The 19,141-nt window shown below is 39.3% G+C and overlaps 1 protein-coding gene across 1 annotated transcript; it reads right to left on the reverse strand.

Annotated features, from left to right (window-relative positions):
• Positions 1 to 9,461: 9,461 nt before the first annotated feature.
• On the reverse strand, positions 9,462 to 17,731 carry LOC147611275 (4-alpha-glucanotransferase DPE2-like). The gene is made up of 22 exons (XM_086784337.1): positions 17,198 to 17,731; positions 15,542 to 15,683; positions 15,379 to 15,434; positions 15,128 to 15,255; positions 14,843 to 14,969; positions 14,382 to 14,578; positions 14,190 to 14,268; positions 14,047 to 14,085; positions 13,743 to 13,862; positions 13,080 to 13,181; positions 12,877 to 12,960; positions 12,514 to 12,756; positions 12,284 to 12,409; positions 12,085 to 12,159; positions 11,873 to 11,944; positions 11,500 to 11,607; positions 11,317 to 11,414; positions 11,026 to 11,185; positions 10,727 to 10,825; positions 10,413 to 10,610; positions 10,231 to 10,324; positions 9,462 to 10,137 (listed from the first exon to the last, which is right to left on the reverse strand). The coding sequence occupies exons 1-22, from the start codon at positions 17,561 to 17,563 to the stop codon at positions 9,788 to 9,790; spliced, it is 3,063 nt and encodes a 1,020-aa protein (XP_086640463.1). The 5' UTR covers positions 17,564 to 17,731; the 3' UTR covers positions 9,462 to 9,787.
• Positions 17,732 to 19,141: the final 1,410 nt, after the last annotated feature.

A 19,141-nucleotide genomic window follows, 5' to 3' on the forward strand; every position in this document is an offset into this window, starting at 1 on the left:
TGAAGAGTTAGATCCGGATGTTCGTAAAGCCTTGCACCGATCCCAACCTGTCGCTTCAAGGGTGAAGGGGAACAGTTATGAGAAGTAGTGGAAAAATGGATCGAGGCAATGGAAGAGTATTTTGATGTAACCAGCTATAACGAGAGAAGAAAGATGGTTCTCACCAGATTGAAAATTATGGATTATGATGAATATTTATTTGTTTAAGAAATAAATCTCAAAAAATTAAATAGTCATAAATCTGATAACAAAGTTAGATTGACAAAAATATCATTTTGTCATAATCATGAGGCACGCGGCCCGTGCTAGGCAGCCAAATCCTCTTACCCGATGATGAAGAGTTAGATCCGAATGTTCGTAAAGCCCTGCACCGATCCCAACCTGTCCCTTCAAGGATGAAGGGGAACAGTTAGGAGAAGTAGTGGAAAAATGGATCGAGGCAATGGAAGAGTATTTTGATGTAACCAGCTATAACGAGAGAAGAAAGATGGCTCTCACCAGATTGAAAATTGTGGAAACGGCTAGGGTCGCTTGGAGGAACCATTGCGAGACAAACCGTCTCGACCGAAATACCCAGACCACCTGGTCAGATCTTAAGGCTTACCTCAAGAAGAGGTTTTGTCCTCCGGGCTTCCTGGAAACCAAAATGAATGAGTTCTTGGAACTGAAATAGGATAGTCGGACGATTGAAGAATACCATCAGGCATTTTCCCTTCTCCTCAAATATTCTCCACTTTTGGATGAAGAGCAGCTGATGGCCAGATTCATTCAAGGGATGAACGAGCCATTGGACACTTTAGTGAAAAATGCCAAACCAGTCTCAATGGCCGAAGCTGTCAACATGGCAAAGGACTTTGTCAAATCATTTGTTGTTAAGGTCCTGCCCGAAGCCTGCACCCTCAAACTTTAAAAGATTTCGAATCTCGGGAAGTGCTTCAAACTTTCCACCCCCAAAGAGGCAGCAAGGCCCTAATCTTCTTCTGCCTCCTTATCTCAAAGTACATAATGTATTTCATGTCAGCCTACTTAAGAAGTATGTACCGAGCCCGAATCATGTGCTTAATGATAAACTCTTAACTTCTTCAACCCAAGGGCAAATGGAACTCCAACCTGAAGAAATCCTTGATGTTCGAGAGAAGGTTCTCAGGAACAGAATTCTAAGAGAATCATTAGTCAAATAGAAGTTCTATCCTTTTGAAGACGCCACCTAGGAGAAAGAAGCGGAACTGATACGGGATTACCCCCAGTTTGCGAGATGAGGACATCTCACGTTTTTCAAGTGGGAGGGAATGTAAGATTCCTCCCTAGCCCTTCAAGATGTCCAGTTTCTTCCCCTGTAATAATCAATCCCCTCTTCAGAATAATAAAAGATCTTGCTTCTACCTGTTTTGGCCTAGAGAGAGGTAATTTAATTTTTAGATATTTGTGGATGGAAAAATATCCCTTCTTATTAAAATTAATTTTCCCGAAACAGAAGTTCAAAAGGAAATTCCTAAGGTACATTAGAAATAAATTATAATGTGCACAAAAGAGCTTAGCTTAAGGGCCCAGATTTTTTTAAAATTTTAAATTAAGGCTCCAATGGACCAATAAGATTAATCCAAATGTAGGGAGGAGATAAATTAAAGAATAAAAGAAAAACCCCCCAAAAATGAGTAAATGTTCACATAAGGACTAAAGAAAATAGTTAAAAAACTGATTTTTGACACCTCAGAGTGGGGATCTTCCCTCATGAAGGAGGTGCCTTTTTTCTCATCATTACTCCCAATTTTAAATCAATAAAATAAGATATTTCATCTCTCCTCTCTCCTATTTCAAAACTAGATCCAAAAAGTAATCCTAGAAAGTTTAATTAAAAGCTTAATTAAACTCTTTTTATTGTTTACTCTCTTCATTTTAGAAAATGGTGTAGATTAGAGTTCTTGGAATCTAATTTGGATTAATTTAAGTCAAAAATAGAATGTTAAAAATGAGAAATGGTCAGCCATACAAAGGATGTTATGGGAAATTTTTCCAGAATTTTGTGAAAAAGAAAGTTTGTTTTTTTGTTATTCCAAAAGAGAAATTTTCACCATTTTTGCATCTAAAAGAAATATTCTAATTACTCCATGTACATATTCATCTATGAATATGCATGGATAGCACTGATATTAATTATTAAAATTGATTTTTATGCATAGAAAGATGCATAAAGAAAATTTTCTATTATAAAAGTATTATTCTTGTTAAAATTGATTTTTTGTGCATAGAAAGATGTATAAAGGAATTTGTTTTATTATAAAAGTGTTATTTTCATCAAAATTGATTTTTATGCATAGAAAGATGCATAAAGGAATTTTTTTATTATAAAAGTGTTATTTTCATGAAAATTGATTTTTATGCATAGAAAGATGCATAAAGGAAATTCTTTTATTATAAAAGTGTTATTTTCATCAAAATTGATGTTTATGCATAGAAAGATGCATAAAGAAAATTCTTTATTATAAAAGTGTTATTTCATCAAAATTGATTTTTATGCATAGAAAGATGCATAAAGGAATTTTTTTTATTATAAAAGTGTTATTCTTATTAAAATTGAATTTTTGTGCATAGAAAGATGTATGAAGGAATTTTTTTATTATAAAAGCATGATTCTTATAAAAATAGATTTTTATGCATAAATAGATGCATAAAGAAATTCTTTTTATTTTAAAAGTGTTATTCCTATTAAATTGATTTTATGCATAAAAGGATTTTCTTTTTATAAAAGTGTTATTCCCATTGAAAATGATTTTTATGCATAAATAGATGCATAAAGAATTTTTATATCAAAATTAGAATTCTCTTAAATTCTATGTTTAAATCCTATGTGTATTTGACAAATGAATAGTTAAATACTCTAAGAGAGAAATTTCTTTTGCTTTATATTCACACGGTTTGTAAAGAGAAAATTCAGGAAACCTATCGAGATCGAATCATTCAAATAAATGATTAATTTATTCCTCATTGGAATTCGTAACTAATTTAGAAATCAGTTAAGTGCATATTCAAAGAAAGAAATTCGGTAAAATAGTAACTAAAATATCAAACCTTTTCGAGAAAGATAGTTCGAGAAAAATCTTATCAGACACTCGTAACTAATTTAGAAATCAATTAAGTGCATATTCAAAGAAAGAAATTCGATAAAATAGTAACTAAAATATCAAACCTTTTCGCGAAAGATAGTTCGGGAAAAATCTTATCAGACACTCGAACCTTGAATCAAACTATGACCAAGACCAAACTCTTTCGCCAGTTTCGAGGAAAGAAGGTGTGACCAGTTTAGAAAAATTACACTCAACTCTCGCCAAATCTGAAACTAAGTTTGAGACCCTTCGAATTGATCTGTAGATCAAGGTTACAGAATTCAAGGAATTCTGGTATAAAATTAAGAATTCCGTGCAATAAGTTTTGGGGATACTGACTCAAGAAATAATCATTGTATTCAAAAGAAAATCAAACTCAAAAGTTGCATAGAAACCCTGTTTTCTTAAAGGATTATCTTACGCCAGAATGTTGGAGGGAGCATTTGGTATATGTTTTTCTAAGGGAAGTTCGGTTGCAAACAACAGCTGGCGGGGCGAGTGTTCAAAGGACGGCTCACGCGGCAAAGCCTGGTCTTGACGAGCTTCGATATGGTTGAAAAATGGTGTGCTTCCGATGTACGATGGGCGAGGGCTGACGAAGTGGTCCGTGAGTGAAGTGCCGGGACACCTGAGGAGGATCCTGGAGGGTTCTGAGACCAGGCGATGCACGGGCTCGCGGTGCCTAGGACACCCATGCGTATGTTGTGGAAGATATGTATGATAGACGAAATGATTATTGTAATCTGTTACTGGATCTTGTTGGCTGACTAATGGGTCTCCATGGAGAGTACTATTTTTTTTTTAACAAGGGACTGGATGGAAATTTTGAGTTATGATATCTGTATAACCAATAAGTGTTTGTAAATGGATTATTTTATATGTTAAAGTTTTAAAGAGGAGTGTGTGAGTATCTATATTCGAAAGCAAAAGTTAAGAAAGGCATTCAATTATGGGTGGGTGAGTAATTGTTTGGTTCTACCGATTCCAGTGGTTGGGTGGTGGCTAACCCATGGGCCGGATGGGGTTAGGCTGGAATCAATGGAGTTTTAATAATTAAATTGAAATAATAGGAATACGCTTAGAATTGTAATAGTTAAATAAAACCCTGAAGAATTTCTCAAATGAGTAGATTAGCGGCTGTGCTTGCCTGATTTCGGTTAGGAAAAAAGCGTTGATTTCCTCAGATGATTAGATCAACGGCTGTGCCTGAATTCGGTTAGGAAAAAGCATTGATTTCTTCAAATTAAGTTAGTGATAGTATTCCTTCTATCTAGTTTAATCAGGTTGAAGGATAGTTTAATCTGTTGAACTTGTTAGAAAATTCGTTAAGAAAATCAAAAAGGTGGAATCGTCCCCATTTTCTAGGCAAGGAAAATTTTCCCAGTTTCGGTTTCGGAATGACCATCAGATTAGTCTCATGTCCGAACATTCGAGGGCGAGGCTCCAAGTGGGAAACCGTGCCCCGTGCAAGAGGAAGCTACTTCCGCTCTGCTAGCAATCGGAAATCTGGTGCGCGAAGGGGACAGAGGGGTCTCACAAGCAAGCTGACTACGCTTATATCAGGTGTCGGACACGTTCTGCCTCTCAACATGCATCTCATTTTGTTGATTCCACCCTTGTTGCTTTCGCATTAAATGAGAAGCCACTTTCTTCTTTTGATGCATTGGAGGATAATAATTGGGTTGATTTGCTCATGGATTGTTCAGCTTTCATCGTTGAATTACAACATGTATTTGATGTTTCAAACATGGAGCTTTTACATTACTATTTGGGTATCCAGTTTATACCAAATTGAGGGGGGAATCATGCTATCTTCTCAGAGAATCTTTTGATGTTGCCACTTCTCAGCAAGCTATCGGATGCCTTATGTATCTATGCACTACTCATCTTGACATTCAGTATGCAATGTCACAATTGAGCAGTTTTAAGCATTGCCCCGACACTCGGCATTGGCAAGCAGTGAAATGTATCTTTCGTTACCTTCAAGGCACTCAAGACTTTGCATTGTTTTACAGTAATACATCTTCTTCATGCTTGTCTGCCTACACTAACAGCAGTGAGACTGGTGGTGGGCAGGATGTTACAGCACTAGGGTATCAACCACAGTGGTAATTGTTTCCTTCTTGGAAGTTCATGTATTTCATGGCTCATGTTATGGGTCACCCTAACCCTCCTTGAAACACATTCACAAAGAGATCGTTAGGGAAAATTTGGGCTCATTTTTTGGTCCCCTAAGGGATTTTTTGCCATCTTTGCCTTGAAAATGGGGGCCGCCCTAGTGAACATTTCTTACCTTATGTTAAAATCCCATCATTTAACATATCATTAGAAAGATCATGAAAAGTAGATCTTATAATTTCAAACTCCAAAACATTTGGAGTTACTAAGCTCAAGATATACCATTTTTCTCAAAATCAAGTTTAAAGGCTACCGTGGTCCACATCACCACTTTTGAATCTACTTTTTGTACATCTTCCATGGGTCATGTCCAAACCCCATCATGTTATATATCAATGGAAAGATCTTGAAGAGTAGATTCTATATATGCAACCTCTGAAAAAATTGGAGTTGATTTACAAAAAATTTACCATAGCCCCATTTTTGATGATGTGGCATTCCTTAAAAAATGAGCCCGAATTTTCCCTAATATACTTGGTGAACCACAACTATCGTGAGGATCTTTCCAATGGCCGAGCTCGTAACCCTTGAGGTCTCCAAGCTCTACAACTCCTTGAGAAGCAATTCCACCACGTCTCCCACCACGAGCATTGTCACACTGTCGTGTTGCACTACGGGTTCTCGTCCCTCCTCTCACCTCACTTCATTCCTGCACTACGGGTTTTTTCCCCCTATGAACACACTCTAGTGTGTTAGCCATGTCAGCCCTAGGGCTAGGGCTACTAGTACTTTCATCATCATCATTATTCTAGCTATCACTTCTAATCTCTCTCTCGTACTCTATGCTTGATACGATTGTGTGTGTGTGTGCAGAGAGCATCTACTCACTCATCCAATAGGAGATGCATGCAATCAAAATTTCTAATAGACATATCAAAAAGAGTAGTTGTGAGTAAACATACAATCAAAATTTCCAACAAACATATCAAAAAGAGTAGTTATGAGCAATATATACATTTTTCTTAAGCTTTCATATCATACTAATATGTAATAAGATTTATGTCATAATTCTTTGCAGTTTACAACTTCATGTTATACAAACACATACATATGGTGGGTGAGAGCAAAGGCAATTAGATTAATGCTCGACAAAAAAGAAGCCATTAAAAAGAAAAGGATTTCCCATAGTGTCTCAAGAGTGAAATCTCCATTAAAATTTGGGACATCTTCAAATATAAAAAAGATAAACATAGAGAAGAAGGGATAGACTTCTTGAAAACACAAACAACCTAGGAAAAAAGAGGCCAAGCCAAAGAAAACTAAGGATTCCAAGCCGTCGGAGTCCCACAACCAACCAAGGAATCCGAAGAGGCCAAATATTCTATGGACACCAACTAGCCAAAGCAAGAGCCGTAGGAGCCGTAGAAGTAGAAAGATTTTTTTTCTCACACTTTGTATCCAACAAACTTGTATAGATACCATTGCAATAAATATATATGTGAAATTAATATTGAGTTTAGTTTCTTGTTTAACATTAGTAATCTTGTCTTATATATCCTAAATATTAATAATAATATTGAATAACTATTTTACAAAATGAAACCACAAGACAAGATAGGTGCAAAATTATCTTTTAAATTTGAAGTCTAATGGTATGGCATCTAATAGAAATTCCAAGGATATGCACACATCTCTCAATGTCCATTTTGCGTTCACAAAGACTAACTCTGTTATCATCATCACTCAAGTTGATGCACAAATTTTTCCTCTAAATCTAATGGCATCCAAGTCCCTCTACTCTTTTTCCATTGTCTGTACTCTAAGATGATGTCAAGGTTTGTCACAATATGTTGCATGGCATCACCACAGAATCAATGCAAGTATTACACTTTATAAAATCACCCCTATGGATGACTGCAGTCACTTTCCATTCTTCTCCAACTGCATTATCCAAGTTAGACTCAGATATATGTGTAGACAGCTACATTACTTTTGTCCACTTCATGTTTGCTTCTCGAAAACATGCCACAAATACATGGAGGTATAAACCAGAATAAGCTTAATCCTCTTAGAAATCTTTCCTGCTTTCATAGAATTTTGAATATCTAAGACAATCTTGGATTGAAATGGTAATAGAGTGCATTTGTCTGAAAAATCTCAATCTAAAGAATTTAGGCTTGGTATAGGCAAACTCTCTAGTCTTCCCCATAAGCTTATGGTCTTGCAGGGAAAATATACTTAGCATTCTACAAAAAAGAAGATGGTTTATTAGAAAATAATACTTTTCCAAGATCAGCATGCATAGCTTCAAAAGTCCCAGTGAATGACTCCACAAGTTGCCACTCTATCACATATACAACACATGTGAATAAACCAAAGAATCATAAAGAACATAAACTAAATTACAAAAAACATCTTACAATGAGCTTGTAATGCAAATTCTGGAGTAGAAGGATGCATGTGCATGTCTCCTCTAGTGTAAACATGTTGTACCCTTGCCTTCCACCCACTTTTGCTATCTTGAATTCAAAGATACGCCCCTTCCAATGGTATTGTGGTAAGCCTCTTCTTTGCCTTTTTATCCTATGAGGACCTTTCCATGATGGTTGCATAGTCACCCAATCAATTAGCTTAAAGTTTTTACCTTTCCACACACCCTGATCATCTTTAACATTGTGAAGGATGCATGATGAAATGCCATTAGAAGTGCGCCTTGTGTTAGACTATTGTCTCAACATTATTTGATGATGAATAAAGGAGAGGATGGTGCAAAAAGACGATGAGAAAAAGATGCAACCACGGTATATTAGGGAATTTGAAATATATTTACTCAAATGTACAACTCATTTTGGGAGAACCTAATTTTCAATTTTTAATTTTCTTAAGTACTAACATTTGGAATGTGCGAGTGGGTTTTAAAGTATCAACATGCAAACAGTGATGATGATGAAAATCCAAGGAATAATGTAAGAGATACTGATATTATGTAACCTGGGAGTCGGAGCAACCCTATTATTATAGATGATAATGATGGTAGTTTCCAAGCAGAGCCAAACTACAATCAATCTTATCTATCGATTTGTGAGAAAACATATAATTTCAAAAATGCTATCGTGGATGGTGATGAGTTCGTCCCACTATCACCTTCCGTTTGTAAATATGCTGGTCTTACAAAGGAAGAGGGATGCTTTCTCTAGTTTACTTTAACTTCTGTATGTAAATATGCCATACAGAGGAAGAGGGATGTTTTTTGTAGTTTGCTTTACCTTCCATTTGTAATATGGCAATTTTCCAAAGGAAGATAGATACTTTCTGTACATTGCTTTTACTATGGTGTCTTTTTCTTCACTTTCATGAAGCTTTACTATCACATGTATATTTTCTCATGAATAAAATTTGGAGTTCTCTTGCAATAATAATTTTCATTTCTAAAATATTTGATGTGTTTGTTATGTACATTCAAACCTTAATATGAATAGATTTGAAACCTTAATTTATTAAAGTAAAAATATTAATTAATTACATTTATGCAACTAATTAATGCACCCTCAAAAAAAAACCTGAATATGCACCCTTTTAAAAAAATGTAAAATTATAAAATGTTATAATTCTTATTATTCCACAACTCATTTTTTTAAACAAAGAACTTTTGATTTTTTCTTTTACATCTCTAAGGCAGTAGATGTGTTGCAATAGTGGAGTAATGCCAAAATCAGAACATGGAAAACAAAGAATCTAATAAGACAAAGGTAGTCATACCCTCATCCTCATCATAGAGGAAATACAAAGCCTCCACATCGAGTGCTTGCGTTCTCTATATCGTTAGATATCTCTAATTTGGACCCAAAAAAAGAGGGCCAAAATCTCTTTCATCACAACACCTAACTCTTTGGAGAGATCGATGTAGTGATTGCTTGGGTGCACTTTATAGTAGCATCGATGACAGAGAAGGCAATTATCTACATGTTCCCTCTAGCGGCTGGATCGCAATCATAGGGTGTTTGCACTTCTTCACAACGACAAGTACATATACTTCTGTCGATCATTACATCAATCATTGCATGATAATTTTGAGCTGCAACAGATTGATCAACAGAACTATGAAGTGTTTTTCCACTCTCTTTAGATGTACTTAAAGGAAAGCCTCACACTTGGAGAGTTTTCAAATATAAGACAAATGGTGGTTTTCAAAAAAAAAATGGGGTGTGCGCGCGCGTGCGCACATGAGAGAGAGAGAGAGAGAGAGAATATAATCTGACAATGTTCCACAATAGCTACAAGTAAGCAAGGTAAGGTGAGTAAATGAAGTGATACAAATGGACCATGTGCATGTGCTCCCATCTCCCAGAAGATGTTGGTCACAAGGAATTGCTTAAGCCTAGTATACAATGGAGGATATTAAACTCAAACTCAACAAGACTGAACAGCCGTTTGCCTAGCCTTCACTTCATATCTATAGTCTCTGATGAACCCTTATTGTTGAAGGGTGAGACTACTTATAAAAAATTTGCACAGGTTTGTTATGCTTTTCCATGAGTGACACTACTTGTCAATGGCCATGTCTATCAATGGTTGACACAAAGGACACTTTTTGCATGTCCAGCCCCAACTCCACCATTAGCATGCTGTCCATTCCCATTTTCTTCAAAACCATAAAGCTTCAATCCATATCCCACGTTCCCATTTCCACTCTCCATGTACCCTTTTCCATTCTCCATGCAGCCATTTCCTTTCATATGGACTATCCTACTCTGGACAAGGCTTTGGTTATAGCCATTGTCTACTGAAGCAATAGATGTCTTTTTAGATACAGATGACTCAAGCGGAGTAGAGCGACCGCTACTCTCTACCAACTCTTTGACTTCAATTGATAGATCGATGTCATCGAGAAGTGATTCCAATGTGACATGTACTCCTGCAGATACAGCAACCCAAAAATCCCAGAAATCAGAACTGCCACACTCAGCTATCCCCATCTTCAGTTAATGAATGTCGACAAACTACTTACTGAATCTCCAGTAGTGCCTTGCATTAGTCGGATCATTTATCAACTCCTCCTTTGCAGGCCGTTGCGCGTAGACTTCTTTCAATGCTAAAATGTCCTGGAGAGAGTACAGCACACATCAGAGTGAATACTAGCCATTAAGAAACCTGCATCTGTTTTACAACCTTTATTCGAGGAGATTTTACCTGCAGTGGGAAGATGGCCCACATTGAAGGCGCTTCCATGTGCTGCTGGAAAATAGCGCGCACAACTGTTGCATGGCACGCACTTGGTGGTTTATCACCAAAATTTAGCACATCGCGAAAAAACCTCACACGTCGGCCCCCATCTTCCTCCCACCAGGCACGCAGGGTGGAGCTATCATGACATGAAGGAGCACAAACCTTCAAAAACCAAATAAAAGTCAAGATCAAATGAAATTGAAGTACTTGAAAATAAAGTTAAATCGTAACTTATGCAGTAAACCGAATCAAATCTTTTAAATGGTGCAGGAACAAACTGTCGTGTATTCATAGTTGGCTGGGACAGCAAATTCTACACCAGGCATGCTGGGCATCCTTTGAATCCTTAGACCAAGCAAACCCAGCTCTTTTAAAACCTGAAATGTGACAAAAACTCATCAGTTTGCAGAAATGAAAGCTGCAACTTGGTTGGGGGGTTTACACATCACCACCCTTGCTAGTTCAATGGAGGGGATGATGTAATAAGTCCCTAAGAATCAATGTGTGCAGCAACATTCAAACAAAATATTTAAATGAACTCATTTTGAGAATAAATTTTTAATGATCTGCTACTCACAGGCTGTACACATGCTGGAATCAGGCCAAGGTCCTCTCCACAAGCAAGCATGCCTGATGAGTTGAGCAGCACAGGTAGTGTCTTGAAAGCGTTTTCACGCCACAATTCTTCCTGTCTTTGAAAATAGTAGTCGTAATAAAGACGACGGAGCACATGCTTGCTGTAACAGGTGCATTGTTAGAGAGAGAAGGTGCATGGCCTCTTATTATACAATTCACATAAGCATAAAGGGGAACAACTGTTTGAACGATTAGAAAAGCTTCTCCTTCTCAACTCGAGCAAACATACTACCTGCCATCATCCAGCTCACTAAAGCTAGCCGTTAGTTCAAGGTTAAAACGTGGATAGAACTTTCTACTATCTTCTGGATCTCGCAGCAGAACCACTTCCTGATAACAAATCAATGGGTTGAAATGAATTCATGACACATACCTCCCAATTAAAAAAGAGTCAAAAAAGCATCAGCACGTTTACCTGGAGTATATCAATGAGCCTCTGCTTCATGTCCTCCCAGTCATCAGCTGCCTCTATTGATTCCAATTCTTTCACTATCTTTTTCTGTGTGTTGTACTCCTCCTTAAACTGCAAGAACCATAACATAAGATGCTTCAGAAAACTGAAGAAATTCTCTCTTTATAATATTTTCCCTTTTATTCACATACAATAAGCTCAAGAGAGCACAACGTCTCCACCCTGGCCCAGTGCTCAATAGCAACACAACACAGCTACTCAGGCTCCTTCAGTTGTGGATCTAAAGAAGAGCAGACTAAAGCAGTACTCGCAACCAATACAGCCATCATATCCGCATAACAGTAAGTTTGTAGTGCAGGGGAAGGGTGGTGCATACCTCATAACATAAATGCTGGTACTCATTAAAGAACCTTTCAGCGACCTCAGTCCACCTTTCACCAAATCGGTCCTGAGAAAAAGGTTGATGACGCTAAGCACCACTTCTTTAGTACTAATAAGGCACAGGTTTAAGACTTCTATTCTACACTCAACATCATGTGCCTACAAACTGAAACCCAAAGAAAGGAAGGGGATGTTAAGGAGCCGCACCTGTAATATATGACAGCGTACATAGGGCTTGCTTAACCTATTGAAGTCCCAGATTCCTTCTCTTTCCAGCTCCTCCTGTAGTGCACATTCCTCTCCATAAGTAATCATGGAGGGTGCATCTTTAGCAACCATTTTCTGAGGCACATTTCATGTCATGTTACCTCAGGAGTCAGCTGACAGAGAGAGTGATTAGAAAAACCTGACTCAATGGAATGGAAGGTCTAAATCTCCCCATCAGACCAGTGACAGCATGATCTGGCAGCTCCCATATCCGGAAAAATCCCAAAATATGGTCTATTCTGTAAGCACTAAAATACTTTGCCATCTGCCAGGTAGCACATAAGAACGTTGGTAAAGCATTTACTCACTGACAATCACATTGAATGGCAAACATTTTGAGAGATTTCATGTAGGTGGCCAAAGGAGCACCTGTGTTAGCCGGGCTCTCCACCAACCGTAGTTGTCCTTGGACATTTCCTCCCAATTATATGTAGGGAAGCCCCAGTTTTGTCCATTCTTATCAAAGTAATCAGGTGGTGCACCGGTAGATGCATTCATTCGAAATAGTGAAGGATTTATCCACGTATCCACGCTATTGCGATCAACCCCAATAGGGAGATCTCCTTTAAGGACTATTTTATTCATTGTGGCATACCCAGCTGCCTCTAAGAGCTGTAACCAAGCAGAATACTTCAGATTAGAGCTGAACACGGTTAATGAAACTTTGAATGATGGATCCTTACTACTGCCATTCAATATAAACATATAAGAGCAGTGAATCATAACCCAGACCTGTAAATGCAGGTGATATTGTAGGTAGTAATTGAATGCAATTGCACCAAAATGCTCAGTAGTTGGTGCCACCAGCTTTTCCAACTAAACGATTTCCATACACATGTAGAATTAGAAGGGCTAAACACCAAGTGGAGATATTGAGAGAGCTATACATATGAAGGGAAAGGGATTGAGAATAAGACGAAAGAAGATACTCTTACCTTCTCATGGGAAAACCTCGAATACACTCCCCACTGTGAATGGTCAGAAGTACCAAAAAGGTCTCTCAAAAAGCAAAAAGCAGCATAAGGTTTTAGCCAATCCTGTAAGACAAAAAAGGACATAAAGAAGGGATGTACAGGGGCTCTTATCAATGTGATAAAAACCATAGGAAATAATGTTTAGGCTAGACCTTAGGAGGAATTACTTTTATCATATGTATGAATCCCTAGTCTATTTTGAAGACTTTTCATATCTTAGAAGTTAAAAAGTCGTTTGGTTCTTGAAAAGGGAGAAGGCTTTTCAGTTATGGACATTCTTGATACTAGGCGGATTTTCTATGTAGCTATGGTGGATTTCTGAATGCAAGATGCAGTTTGTCAATCTATCTGTCTTATTCCTGTTTCCTGTACTTTGCATATTCAGTGTCTTGAGTGTAGATACAATGTAGTAGTGATCTGAGAGGAATGTGTGTATTTTGAAACTGAAGTTCTGTGTGTGAGGATTTTCTTGGTCTGACAAGAGTAGGGGTCATCTAAAATGACAGTTCCTATGTGACAATTTCCTGTGCAAAAAACTGCTTGGCTGTGAGCAAAAGTAAACAAATAATAAGAGCATGCATATAATACTAGAAACTTTATATCATGTTATTTACTTTTTGATACCTGATTTTCTTGGAAAAACTTCTTGTACTCAAGAGATCCCAGAACTTCATCCTTCTCCAGCTGAAAGACCTTCTTCGCAATGGAAAGCTTTGCTTCCATAGTGGCATCGTAATCCACATCCTGCAACACCACAGAAAAGAGAGACAATAATGCCACATCCTCCAAGAAGAGCTAGGGTAGTCCAGGTCCAAAAGTGCATCAGGCCCTCCAGAGGTACCATGCCCCCGGTGTATCTAAGCAGGGATCAATTTTGCACCTAGTATTGAGCTCAAATTGACTCTATTGAACTGGCCATCCAACCCACCTTTAAGTCAAGTTTCTCCTTTGCAATCTGGATCTCCTCCTGTAAAAGGAAGTGCACATAAGATCAATACCAAAGTCAGAACCTATATATAAAAAATCCAGAAGGAAACAATGGTAATCTTCATGAAAAATAAAGAGGGTAACCTTGATAGATTGAGGAAGCTTTTGTGAAAGGCATTGGAGGCGTAGGTACAGAGGATGCAATGCAAAGACTGAGAGTGAACTGCCATTCAAGTGCCCAAAGTAAGGATCTAGAAAAACGAGGCTTGCTAAGTATAACACCATGAAAATTTCTTCCAATGCTGTTATGATGAAAGCTTAAATGCAGAAGGTTACCTGTATGGATAAGAATCCCACCACATTCCATTCACAGACGTGTCATTGACAGGAAGCAACTGAATCAAGTGCAACCCTGAGTTAACAGCCAGGTCTACTAGCAACTTTATGTCCAGGAATTCACCAGATCCTACATCATCTTTTGATCTTAAGGAGAACACGGGTACAGCAAGTCCAGCACCCCTCCATGGATTCACCTGTGGTTACAGGATAACAAGATTTCATAGAGAAACTTCTCACCTCCAAAGCTTACTAGTAAATGTGTGCCCTTATTAATACCGAGCTTTACACATCAGCCCCGATGGATGCAGACAAGCCTGGAGATGGATGCAGGCAATATTGCCCGTCCATGCTCAACTATGCCTGCCCACCATCAGATTCTCTGACAGAAAGCATGAGCAATGGAGATGTCTAAAGTCCCTCACAAGAAAAGATCAAAAGATAAAGTGCCGCGCAAACACCTTGAAATATCCATCATCAACAATCATCATCGTAGAGTGACTTTTCTTAGCTCCATCAAGGCACAACTCTCTGTCTGGTCCAACTTCAGGAGTCACCTCGGCTTCATCCTTCACAATATACTTATATGTGAACCATACATCAAGGCAAACAAAATTTGAAAAGACCAAAAAAGATCACAATACGTGAAGAATCATTTGAGAGGATGTCCAAAGACTACACAACACTGCTTCCTTTTCTTATCTCTAAGGGAGAATAAAAATCCATTGGTTAGTTCAGAAGGATATCTTAAAGGAAATTCACTTTGGTCCACCACACACTCCCCCTGCCAACAAAACCCCCCAACCGAGGACAGCCTCAATGCTTTTCCAAAGTTCCACTTCCCCAATGCAGCTACTCCACCAATCAGGTGAATCTGTACACAATAAAGAAAATAAGGTCATCACCGTGCTTCAGTTACATGAGCTTACATCTACTACAAATCCTGTCATCTGACAGATTCATAAACAAGCACAAATAAGCTGGAATGACTACTTACAGCTTGACCAGATTGCACTCGGGGACAGCTAATTTTGAATTGGAGAAGCACCAAATCTGTAAGACCCAGGAAACATCTTAGCTGAAGGAGTTGTATACTTTGCTTATGGTAAAAACCACCTGCTCCAAGAGGCTCATTGAAATTAGTGCAAATAGCATCTTACCTTTCGAGTCAATTGTGTGTGAAACAAGAGGCGCAATGCCTTTTTGTGGTGGCTGCAGTTCATGACAATCAGCTCTGTTCTGCTGAAAGATAACATCCTGGAAGGCACTCCTGGAAAGAAAACTTTCAGGAGATGAAGCATCCTGCACAACTCAGAATGAAAACCTTCAGTACCTCCTCTCCCACCTGGAACAGCAGCAAGTGTAAAAGGTGTGATATAATATATCTATGACCATTCAATACTGCAATCACCCACAAAAACAACCTTCCCAATGACCTGCAAAGACCACTCGAATTCTAAAACTTTCATCACAACTCTTGGGAGGGAATACGATCCACTCACAATAACAAATGGCATTACAATTCATGAGAAAAAGGGTAGCTAGCAGAAAATCTTTTTTAAAAAATAACCATGTAAATCAATACCCATAGAGCATCATCATAAGAACCTCGGATATTGATTTACATCCAATCCAAAAGCATCTGCTCAAACTAGTCTAACCAATCCTCACTTCACAGGTAACTTCCAAAATAAGGAGGTGACTTTTGAGGCAAGTAGGTGTCTTCCAAAATCCATTTAGTTGTCTATTTATGCTACCAAAAAGGACCAATGCTGTGTTATAACGAGGCTATATATATCAGAAAAAGAAAGTAATAATTAATACGAGTAGCCCCATCTCAAAGGTGAATAATCAACCACTAATGGAAAACCTGTCCAGGTGGGGCTCCCTGGTGCAACAGATAACTAGCATCCATGAGAAGCTTAAGTCCATGCAATACACATTCCAAACCTCGAGGTACTGTTTAGGGTCTTCAAGAGAGTACATGTGTGGTGAACGAAAATGAGCATGTCTTCTCCGTTATGAAATGGGTGAGCTAGCGCGCTGGTCGAATTTGATCACAATTGAGAACCCCCTTATCTTTGATACAAAAGAAGTAAACCTCAGATGACATTACACTTCTCCTACAATTTGCTTTACACTTACAATTTGTAAGTGGCCTATGTGGTATGCAGAATGAATTTTGGGAGGGTTGGTTACATTGCAGTGGGTTACTTCAAATAGAGGATTTGGTCTTGAAATTAATTAGTATGCAAGTAGGCTGAACAATATTACTGCAGCCCAAGAGGCTCCTGCAACGTAGAACTTTCGCATGTAGACTGAGAAATATTATTGCAGCCCAAGTTCTTGGGGTCAACTGTAGATGAAGACCTTTGAGTGGTACTTGGAAATCTTGGAAACCATTGCATAGAGTGGAACTGGCATTGCCAATACTGGAGGCGGTTATACGAATAGGAGATGGAGTTAAGAGCCTACTAGTTATGTGCTTACATATCCTTAGGCAGGACAAGCCCTGCCAAAGGAAGGAATCTTCCAAAGCCAACATTAGGGCTTCCTAAAAACACCATTGGGTCTTTTCTGCTGTGATTTCAAAAAGCCGCCCCAGATGGGCACAAACCTCCTGCACAGAAGTGCCCAATCGTATAGCAGGACTATACCGATATTATGATACACAAGGATCAAACATAACATTATCGTTAATGAAGCCTAATCCGGATTGAGAGAGCTAAGTCCAGCTCGCAAATGGTCGGAATTACAAGACTTCTTTTCTTGCCCCTTGAGATTTCAGATGCACAAGGCAATGGGTGTAGGGTTACCTGCCACAAGTCGCAGATGTCGATGCAGGCACCGTCGGGGAGGTGGGCGGGCACGCATAGGGAGCGCGGGGTACCAGACTCTCGCCGGACAATGTGCCGGCTCTCGTGGTCCACGACGCAGTAGCTGTAGCGCGCCTCCGAGAAGTCGTCCGGGACGGCCTGCAGGGAGGCACTCCAGAAAAGCTCTTGCCCCTGGTGGTGCGGCACCATGGCCAGAGCCTGGGCGGCGCTCCACGAGCCCAAGGCAGGCTCCGATCCAATAACCACCAAGCTTTGGCCCCATCGCGTGTTGTAGGGAAGGCGGAAGCGCAGGGTCAAGCGCTTGAGGCGTTGTGATGGGGAAGGAGCAACCTGCGCTTGCTCCATGTCGAGGTTGAAAACGAGAAAAAATCTGGGAAACTCTGATGAAGGCGAAGCTTTGAGGCGGAGGCGGAGGCCGAGGCGGAGGCTGTGGTGATGGCGAGAAACTATGCACAGAAGGTGGCGAAGACAGGGAACCTTTCTCCTTCTCCAGCCCAACACACGCTGCCACCACGGACTGCAGACCGCGACGACAGCGTATGCTTATGCTCACCGGCTTTGCCGTCCAGCTGGCACCTCTGTCGTGTCGACGCGTCGGGCGCCCCTATGCCATCCCTACGTACCCCTTAGCCCTCGCCTGCCAGCTGGCAGGCCCTTGAACAGTGTAAAAGGCGCGCTTTGGTCTGCGCCGCCTTCGTTAACCCGCCCAAGCGAACACGTGGACGGCCAGCTTCACTCTACCTCTCGTACAGTGTGACCCACGTGCTTCACGCTCCAGCAATTAAAAAGAAGGTTTTTTGATCCTTTAAATTTTGACAATATTACACATCTCGTTTGATGGGAACACACTACGTGAATGAATAGGTCTCCTTTCCTTAACACATGCTGTGTAAACCCTCGTAGTGAGAAAAGTGTTCTCATGTTTTTTTAAAAAGAAAATTCGGCCACCCCCAAGACTTCTCCTTACTTTGATTGGTTGCATGTTAAAAAAATAAAAAATCTAGCATTTTGCACTGCTAGCACGAGATCACCAAGAACTAGCTTCCCACACTCCTTCTCTTCAACATTTTCTCCTTAATTACAAATCTCGTTATTATTAATGCACTTAAAGGGCTCTAAAACTAGGTAGGCTTTTGAGCAGTACAAGACTTTTTCCTCAATTACAATCTCATTATTATTAATGCACGTAGAGTGTCGTAAGACCAAGGAAGGCTTTTGAGTAGTACACCACTTTTTCCTCAATTACAAGTATCGTCAGTATTAATGCACGTAGAGTGTCGTACAACTAGATAGGTTTTTGAATGGTACAAGCAATTATACTTTGCTTAAAATATTTAGGGTGTTCACACCCTTGCAATCATCCCTTAAGTTTTCCTCCTAGGTTATAACCCAGGCAGTAACACCTGTACATTCTGACAAGGGGGCGTTGCTGCCTATTCTGACAAGGGTGTGTTGGGTTTGAATCTACCCAGTCCCTAGGGAGGGAAGTGACGCCATGAAATTTCAATACCAATCCTTGCAATGCAAAATTATCCCCTAAGTTTCAAAAATCATCACCACCCATAACTCGAAAGTGCCAAAGAACATGATTTAAGAGAAAAAAAAAGTGCCAAGGGAGGCACTAACCCAATAGAAAGGCAACCAAGAGAGCAGCTCTTTCTCACATGGAAAATGCCAAACCAAGCACTAGGCGCGTTCCCTAACATTAAGGTCCTATCCAAGAAAATATAAGCATGTCCTATTATGGGACCGAAAGCGAGTTCTTTGGCTATGGTTGGATATGCTGTTGAAATTCATGTAGCTCAATATATTTGCGACCCACGACCTTGACAGATGTGGAACGTCTCCATCCGCATACATTTTTGAGAAAAGTGTTTAAACATCATTAGAGCCACGGCACATGAAGACTATTTTGAAGGTGGT

The sequence above is a fragment of the Cibotium barometz genome, chromosome 47 (genome assembly GCF_041138505.1).
Source record: "Cibotium barometz isolate CiBa-2024 chromosome 47, ASM4113850v1, whole genome shotgun sequence".
Taxonomy (NCBI): Eukaryota; Viridiplantae; Streptophyta; class Polypodiopsida; order Cyatheales; family Cibotiaceae; genus Cibotium; species Cibotium barometz.

Bases quoted from the DNA above. Each gene is read 5' to 3' on its own strand.
- LOC147611275 (XM_086784337.1), bottom strand. From the start codon at position 17,563: ATGGAGCAAGCGCAGGTTGCTCCTTCCCCATCACAACGCCTCAAGCGC. The intron at 15,684-17,197 runs GTAACCCTACAC...TGAGTTGTGCAG, and splicing joins ACATCTGCGACTTGTGGCAG to GATGCTTCATCTCCTGAAAG. The intron at 14,269-14,381 runs GTAACCTTCTGC...CTTGAATGGCAG, and splicing joins TGGGATTCTTATCCATACAG to TTCACTCTCAGTCTTTGCAT.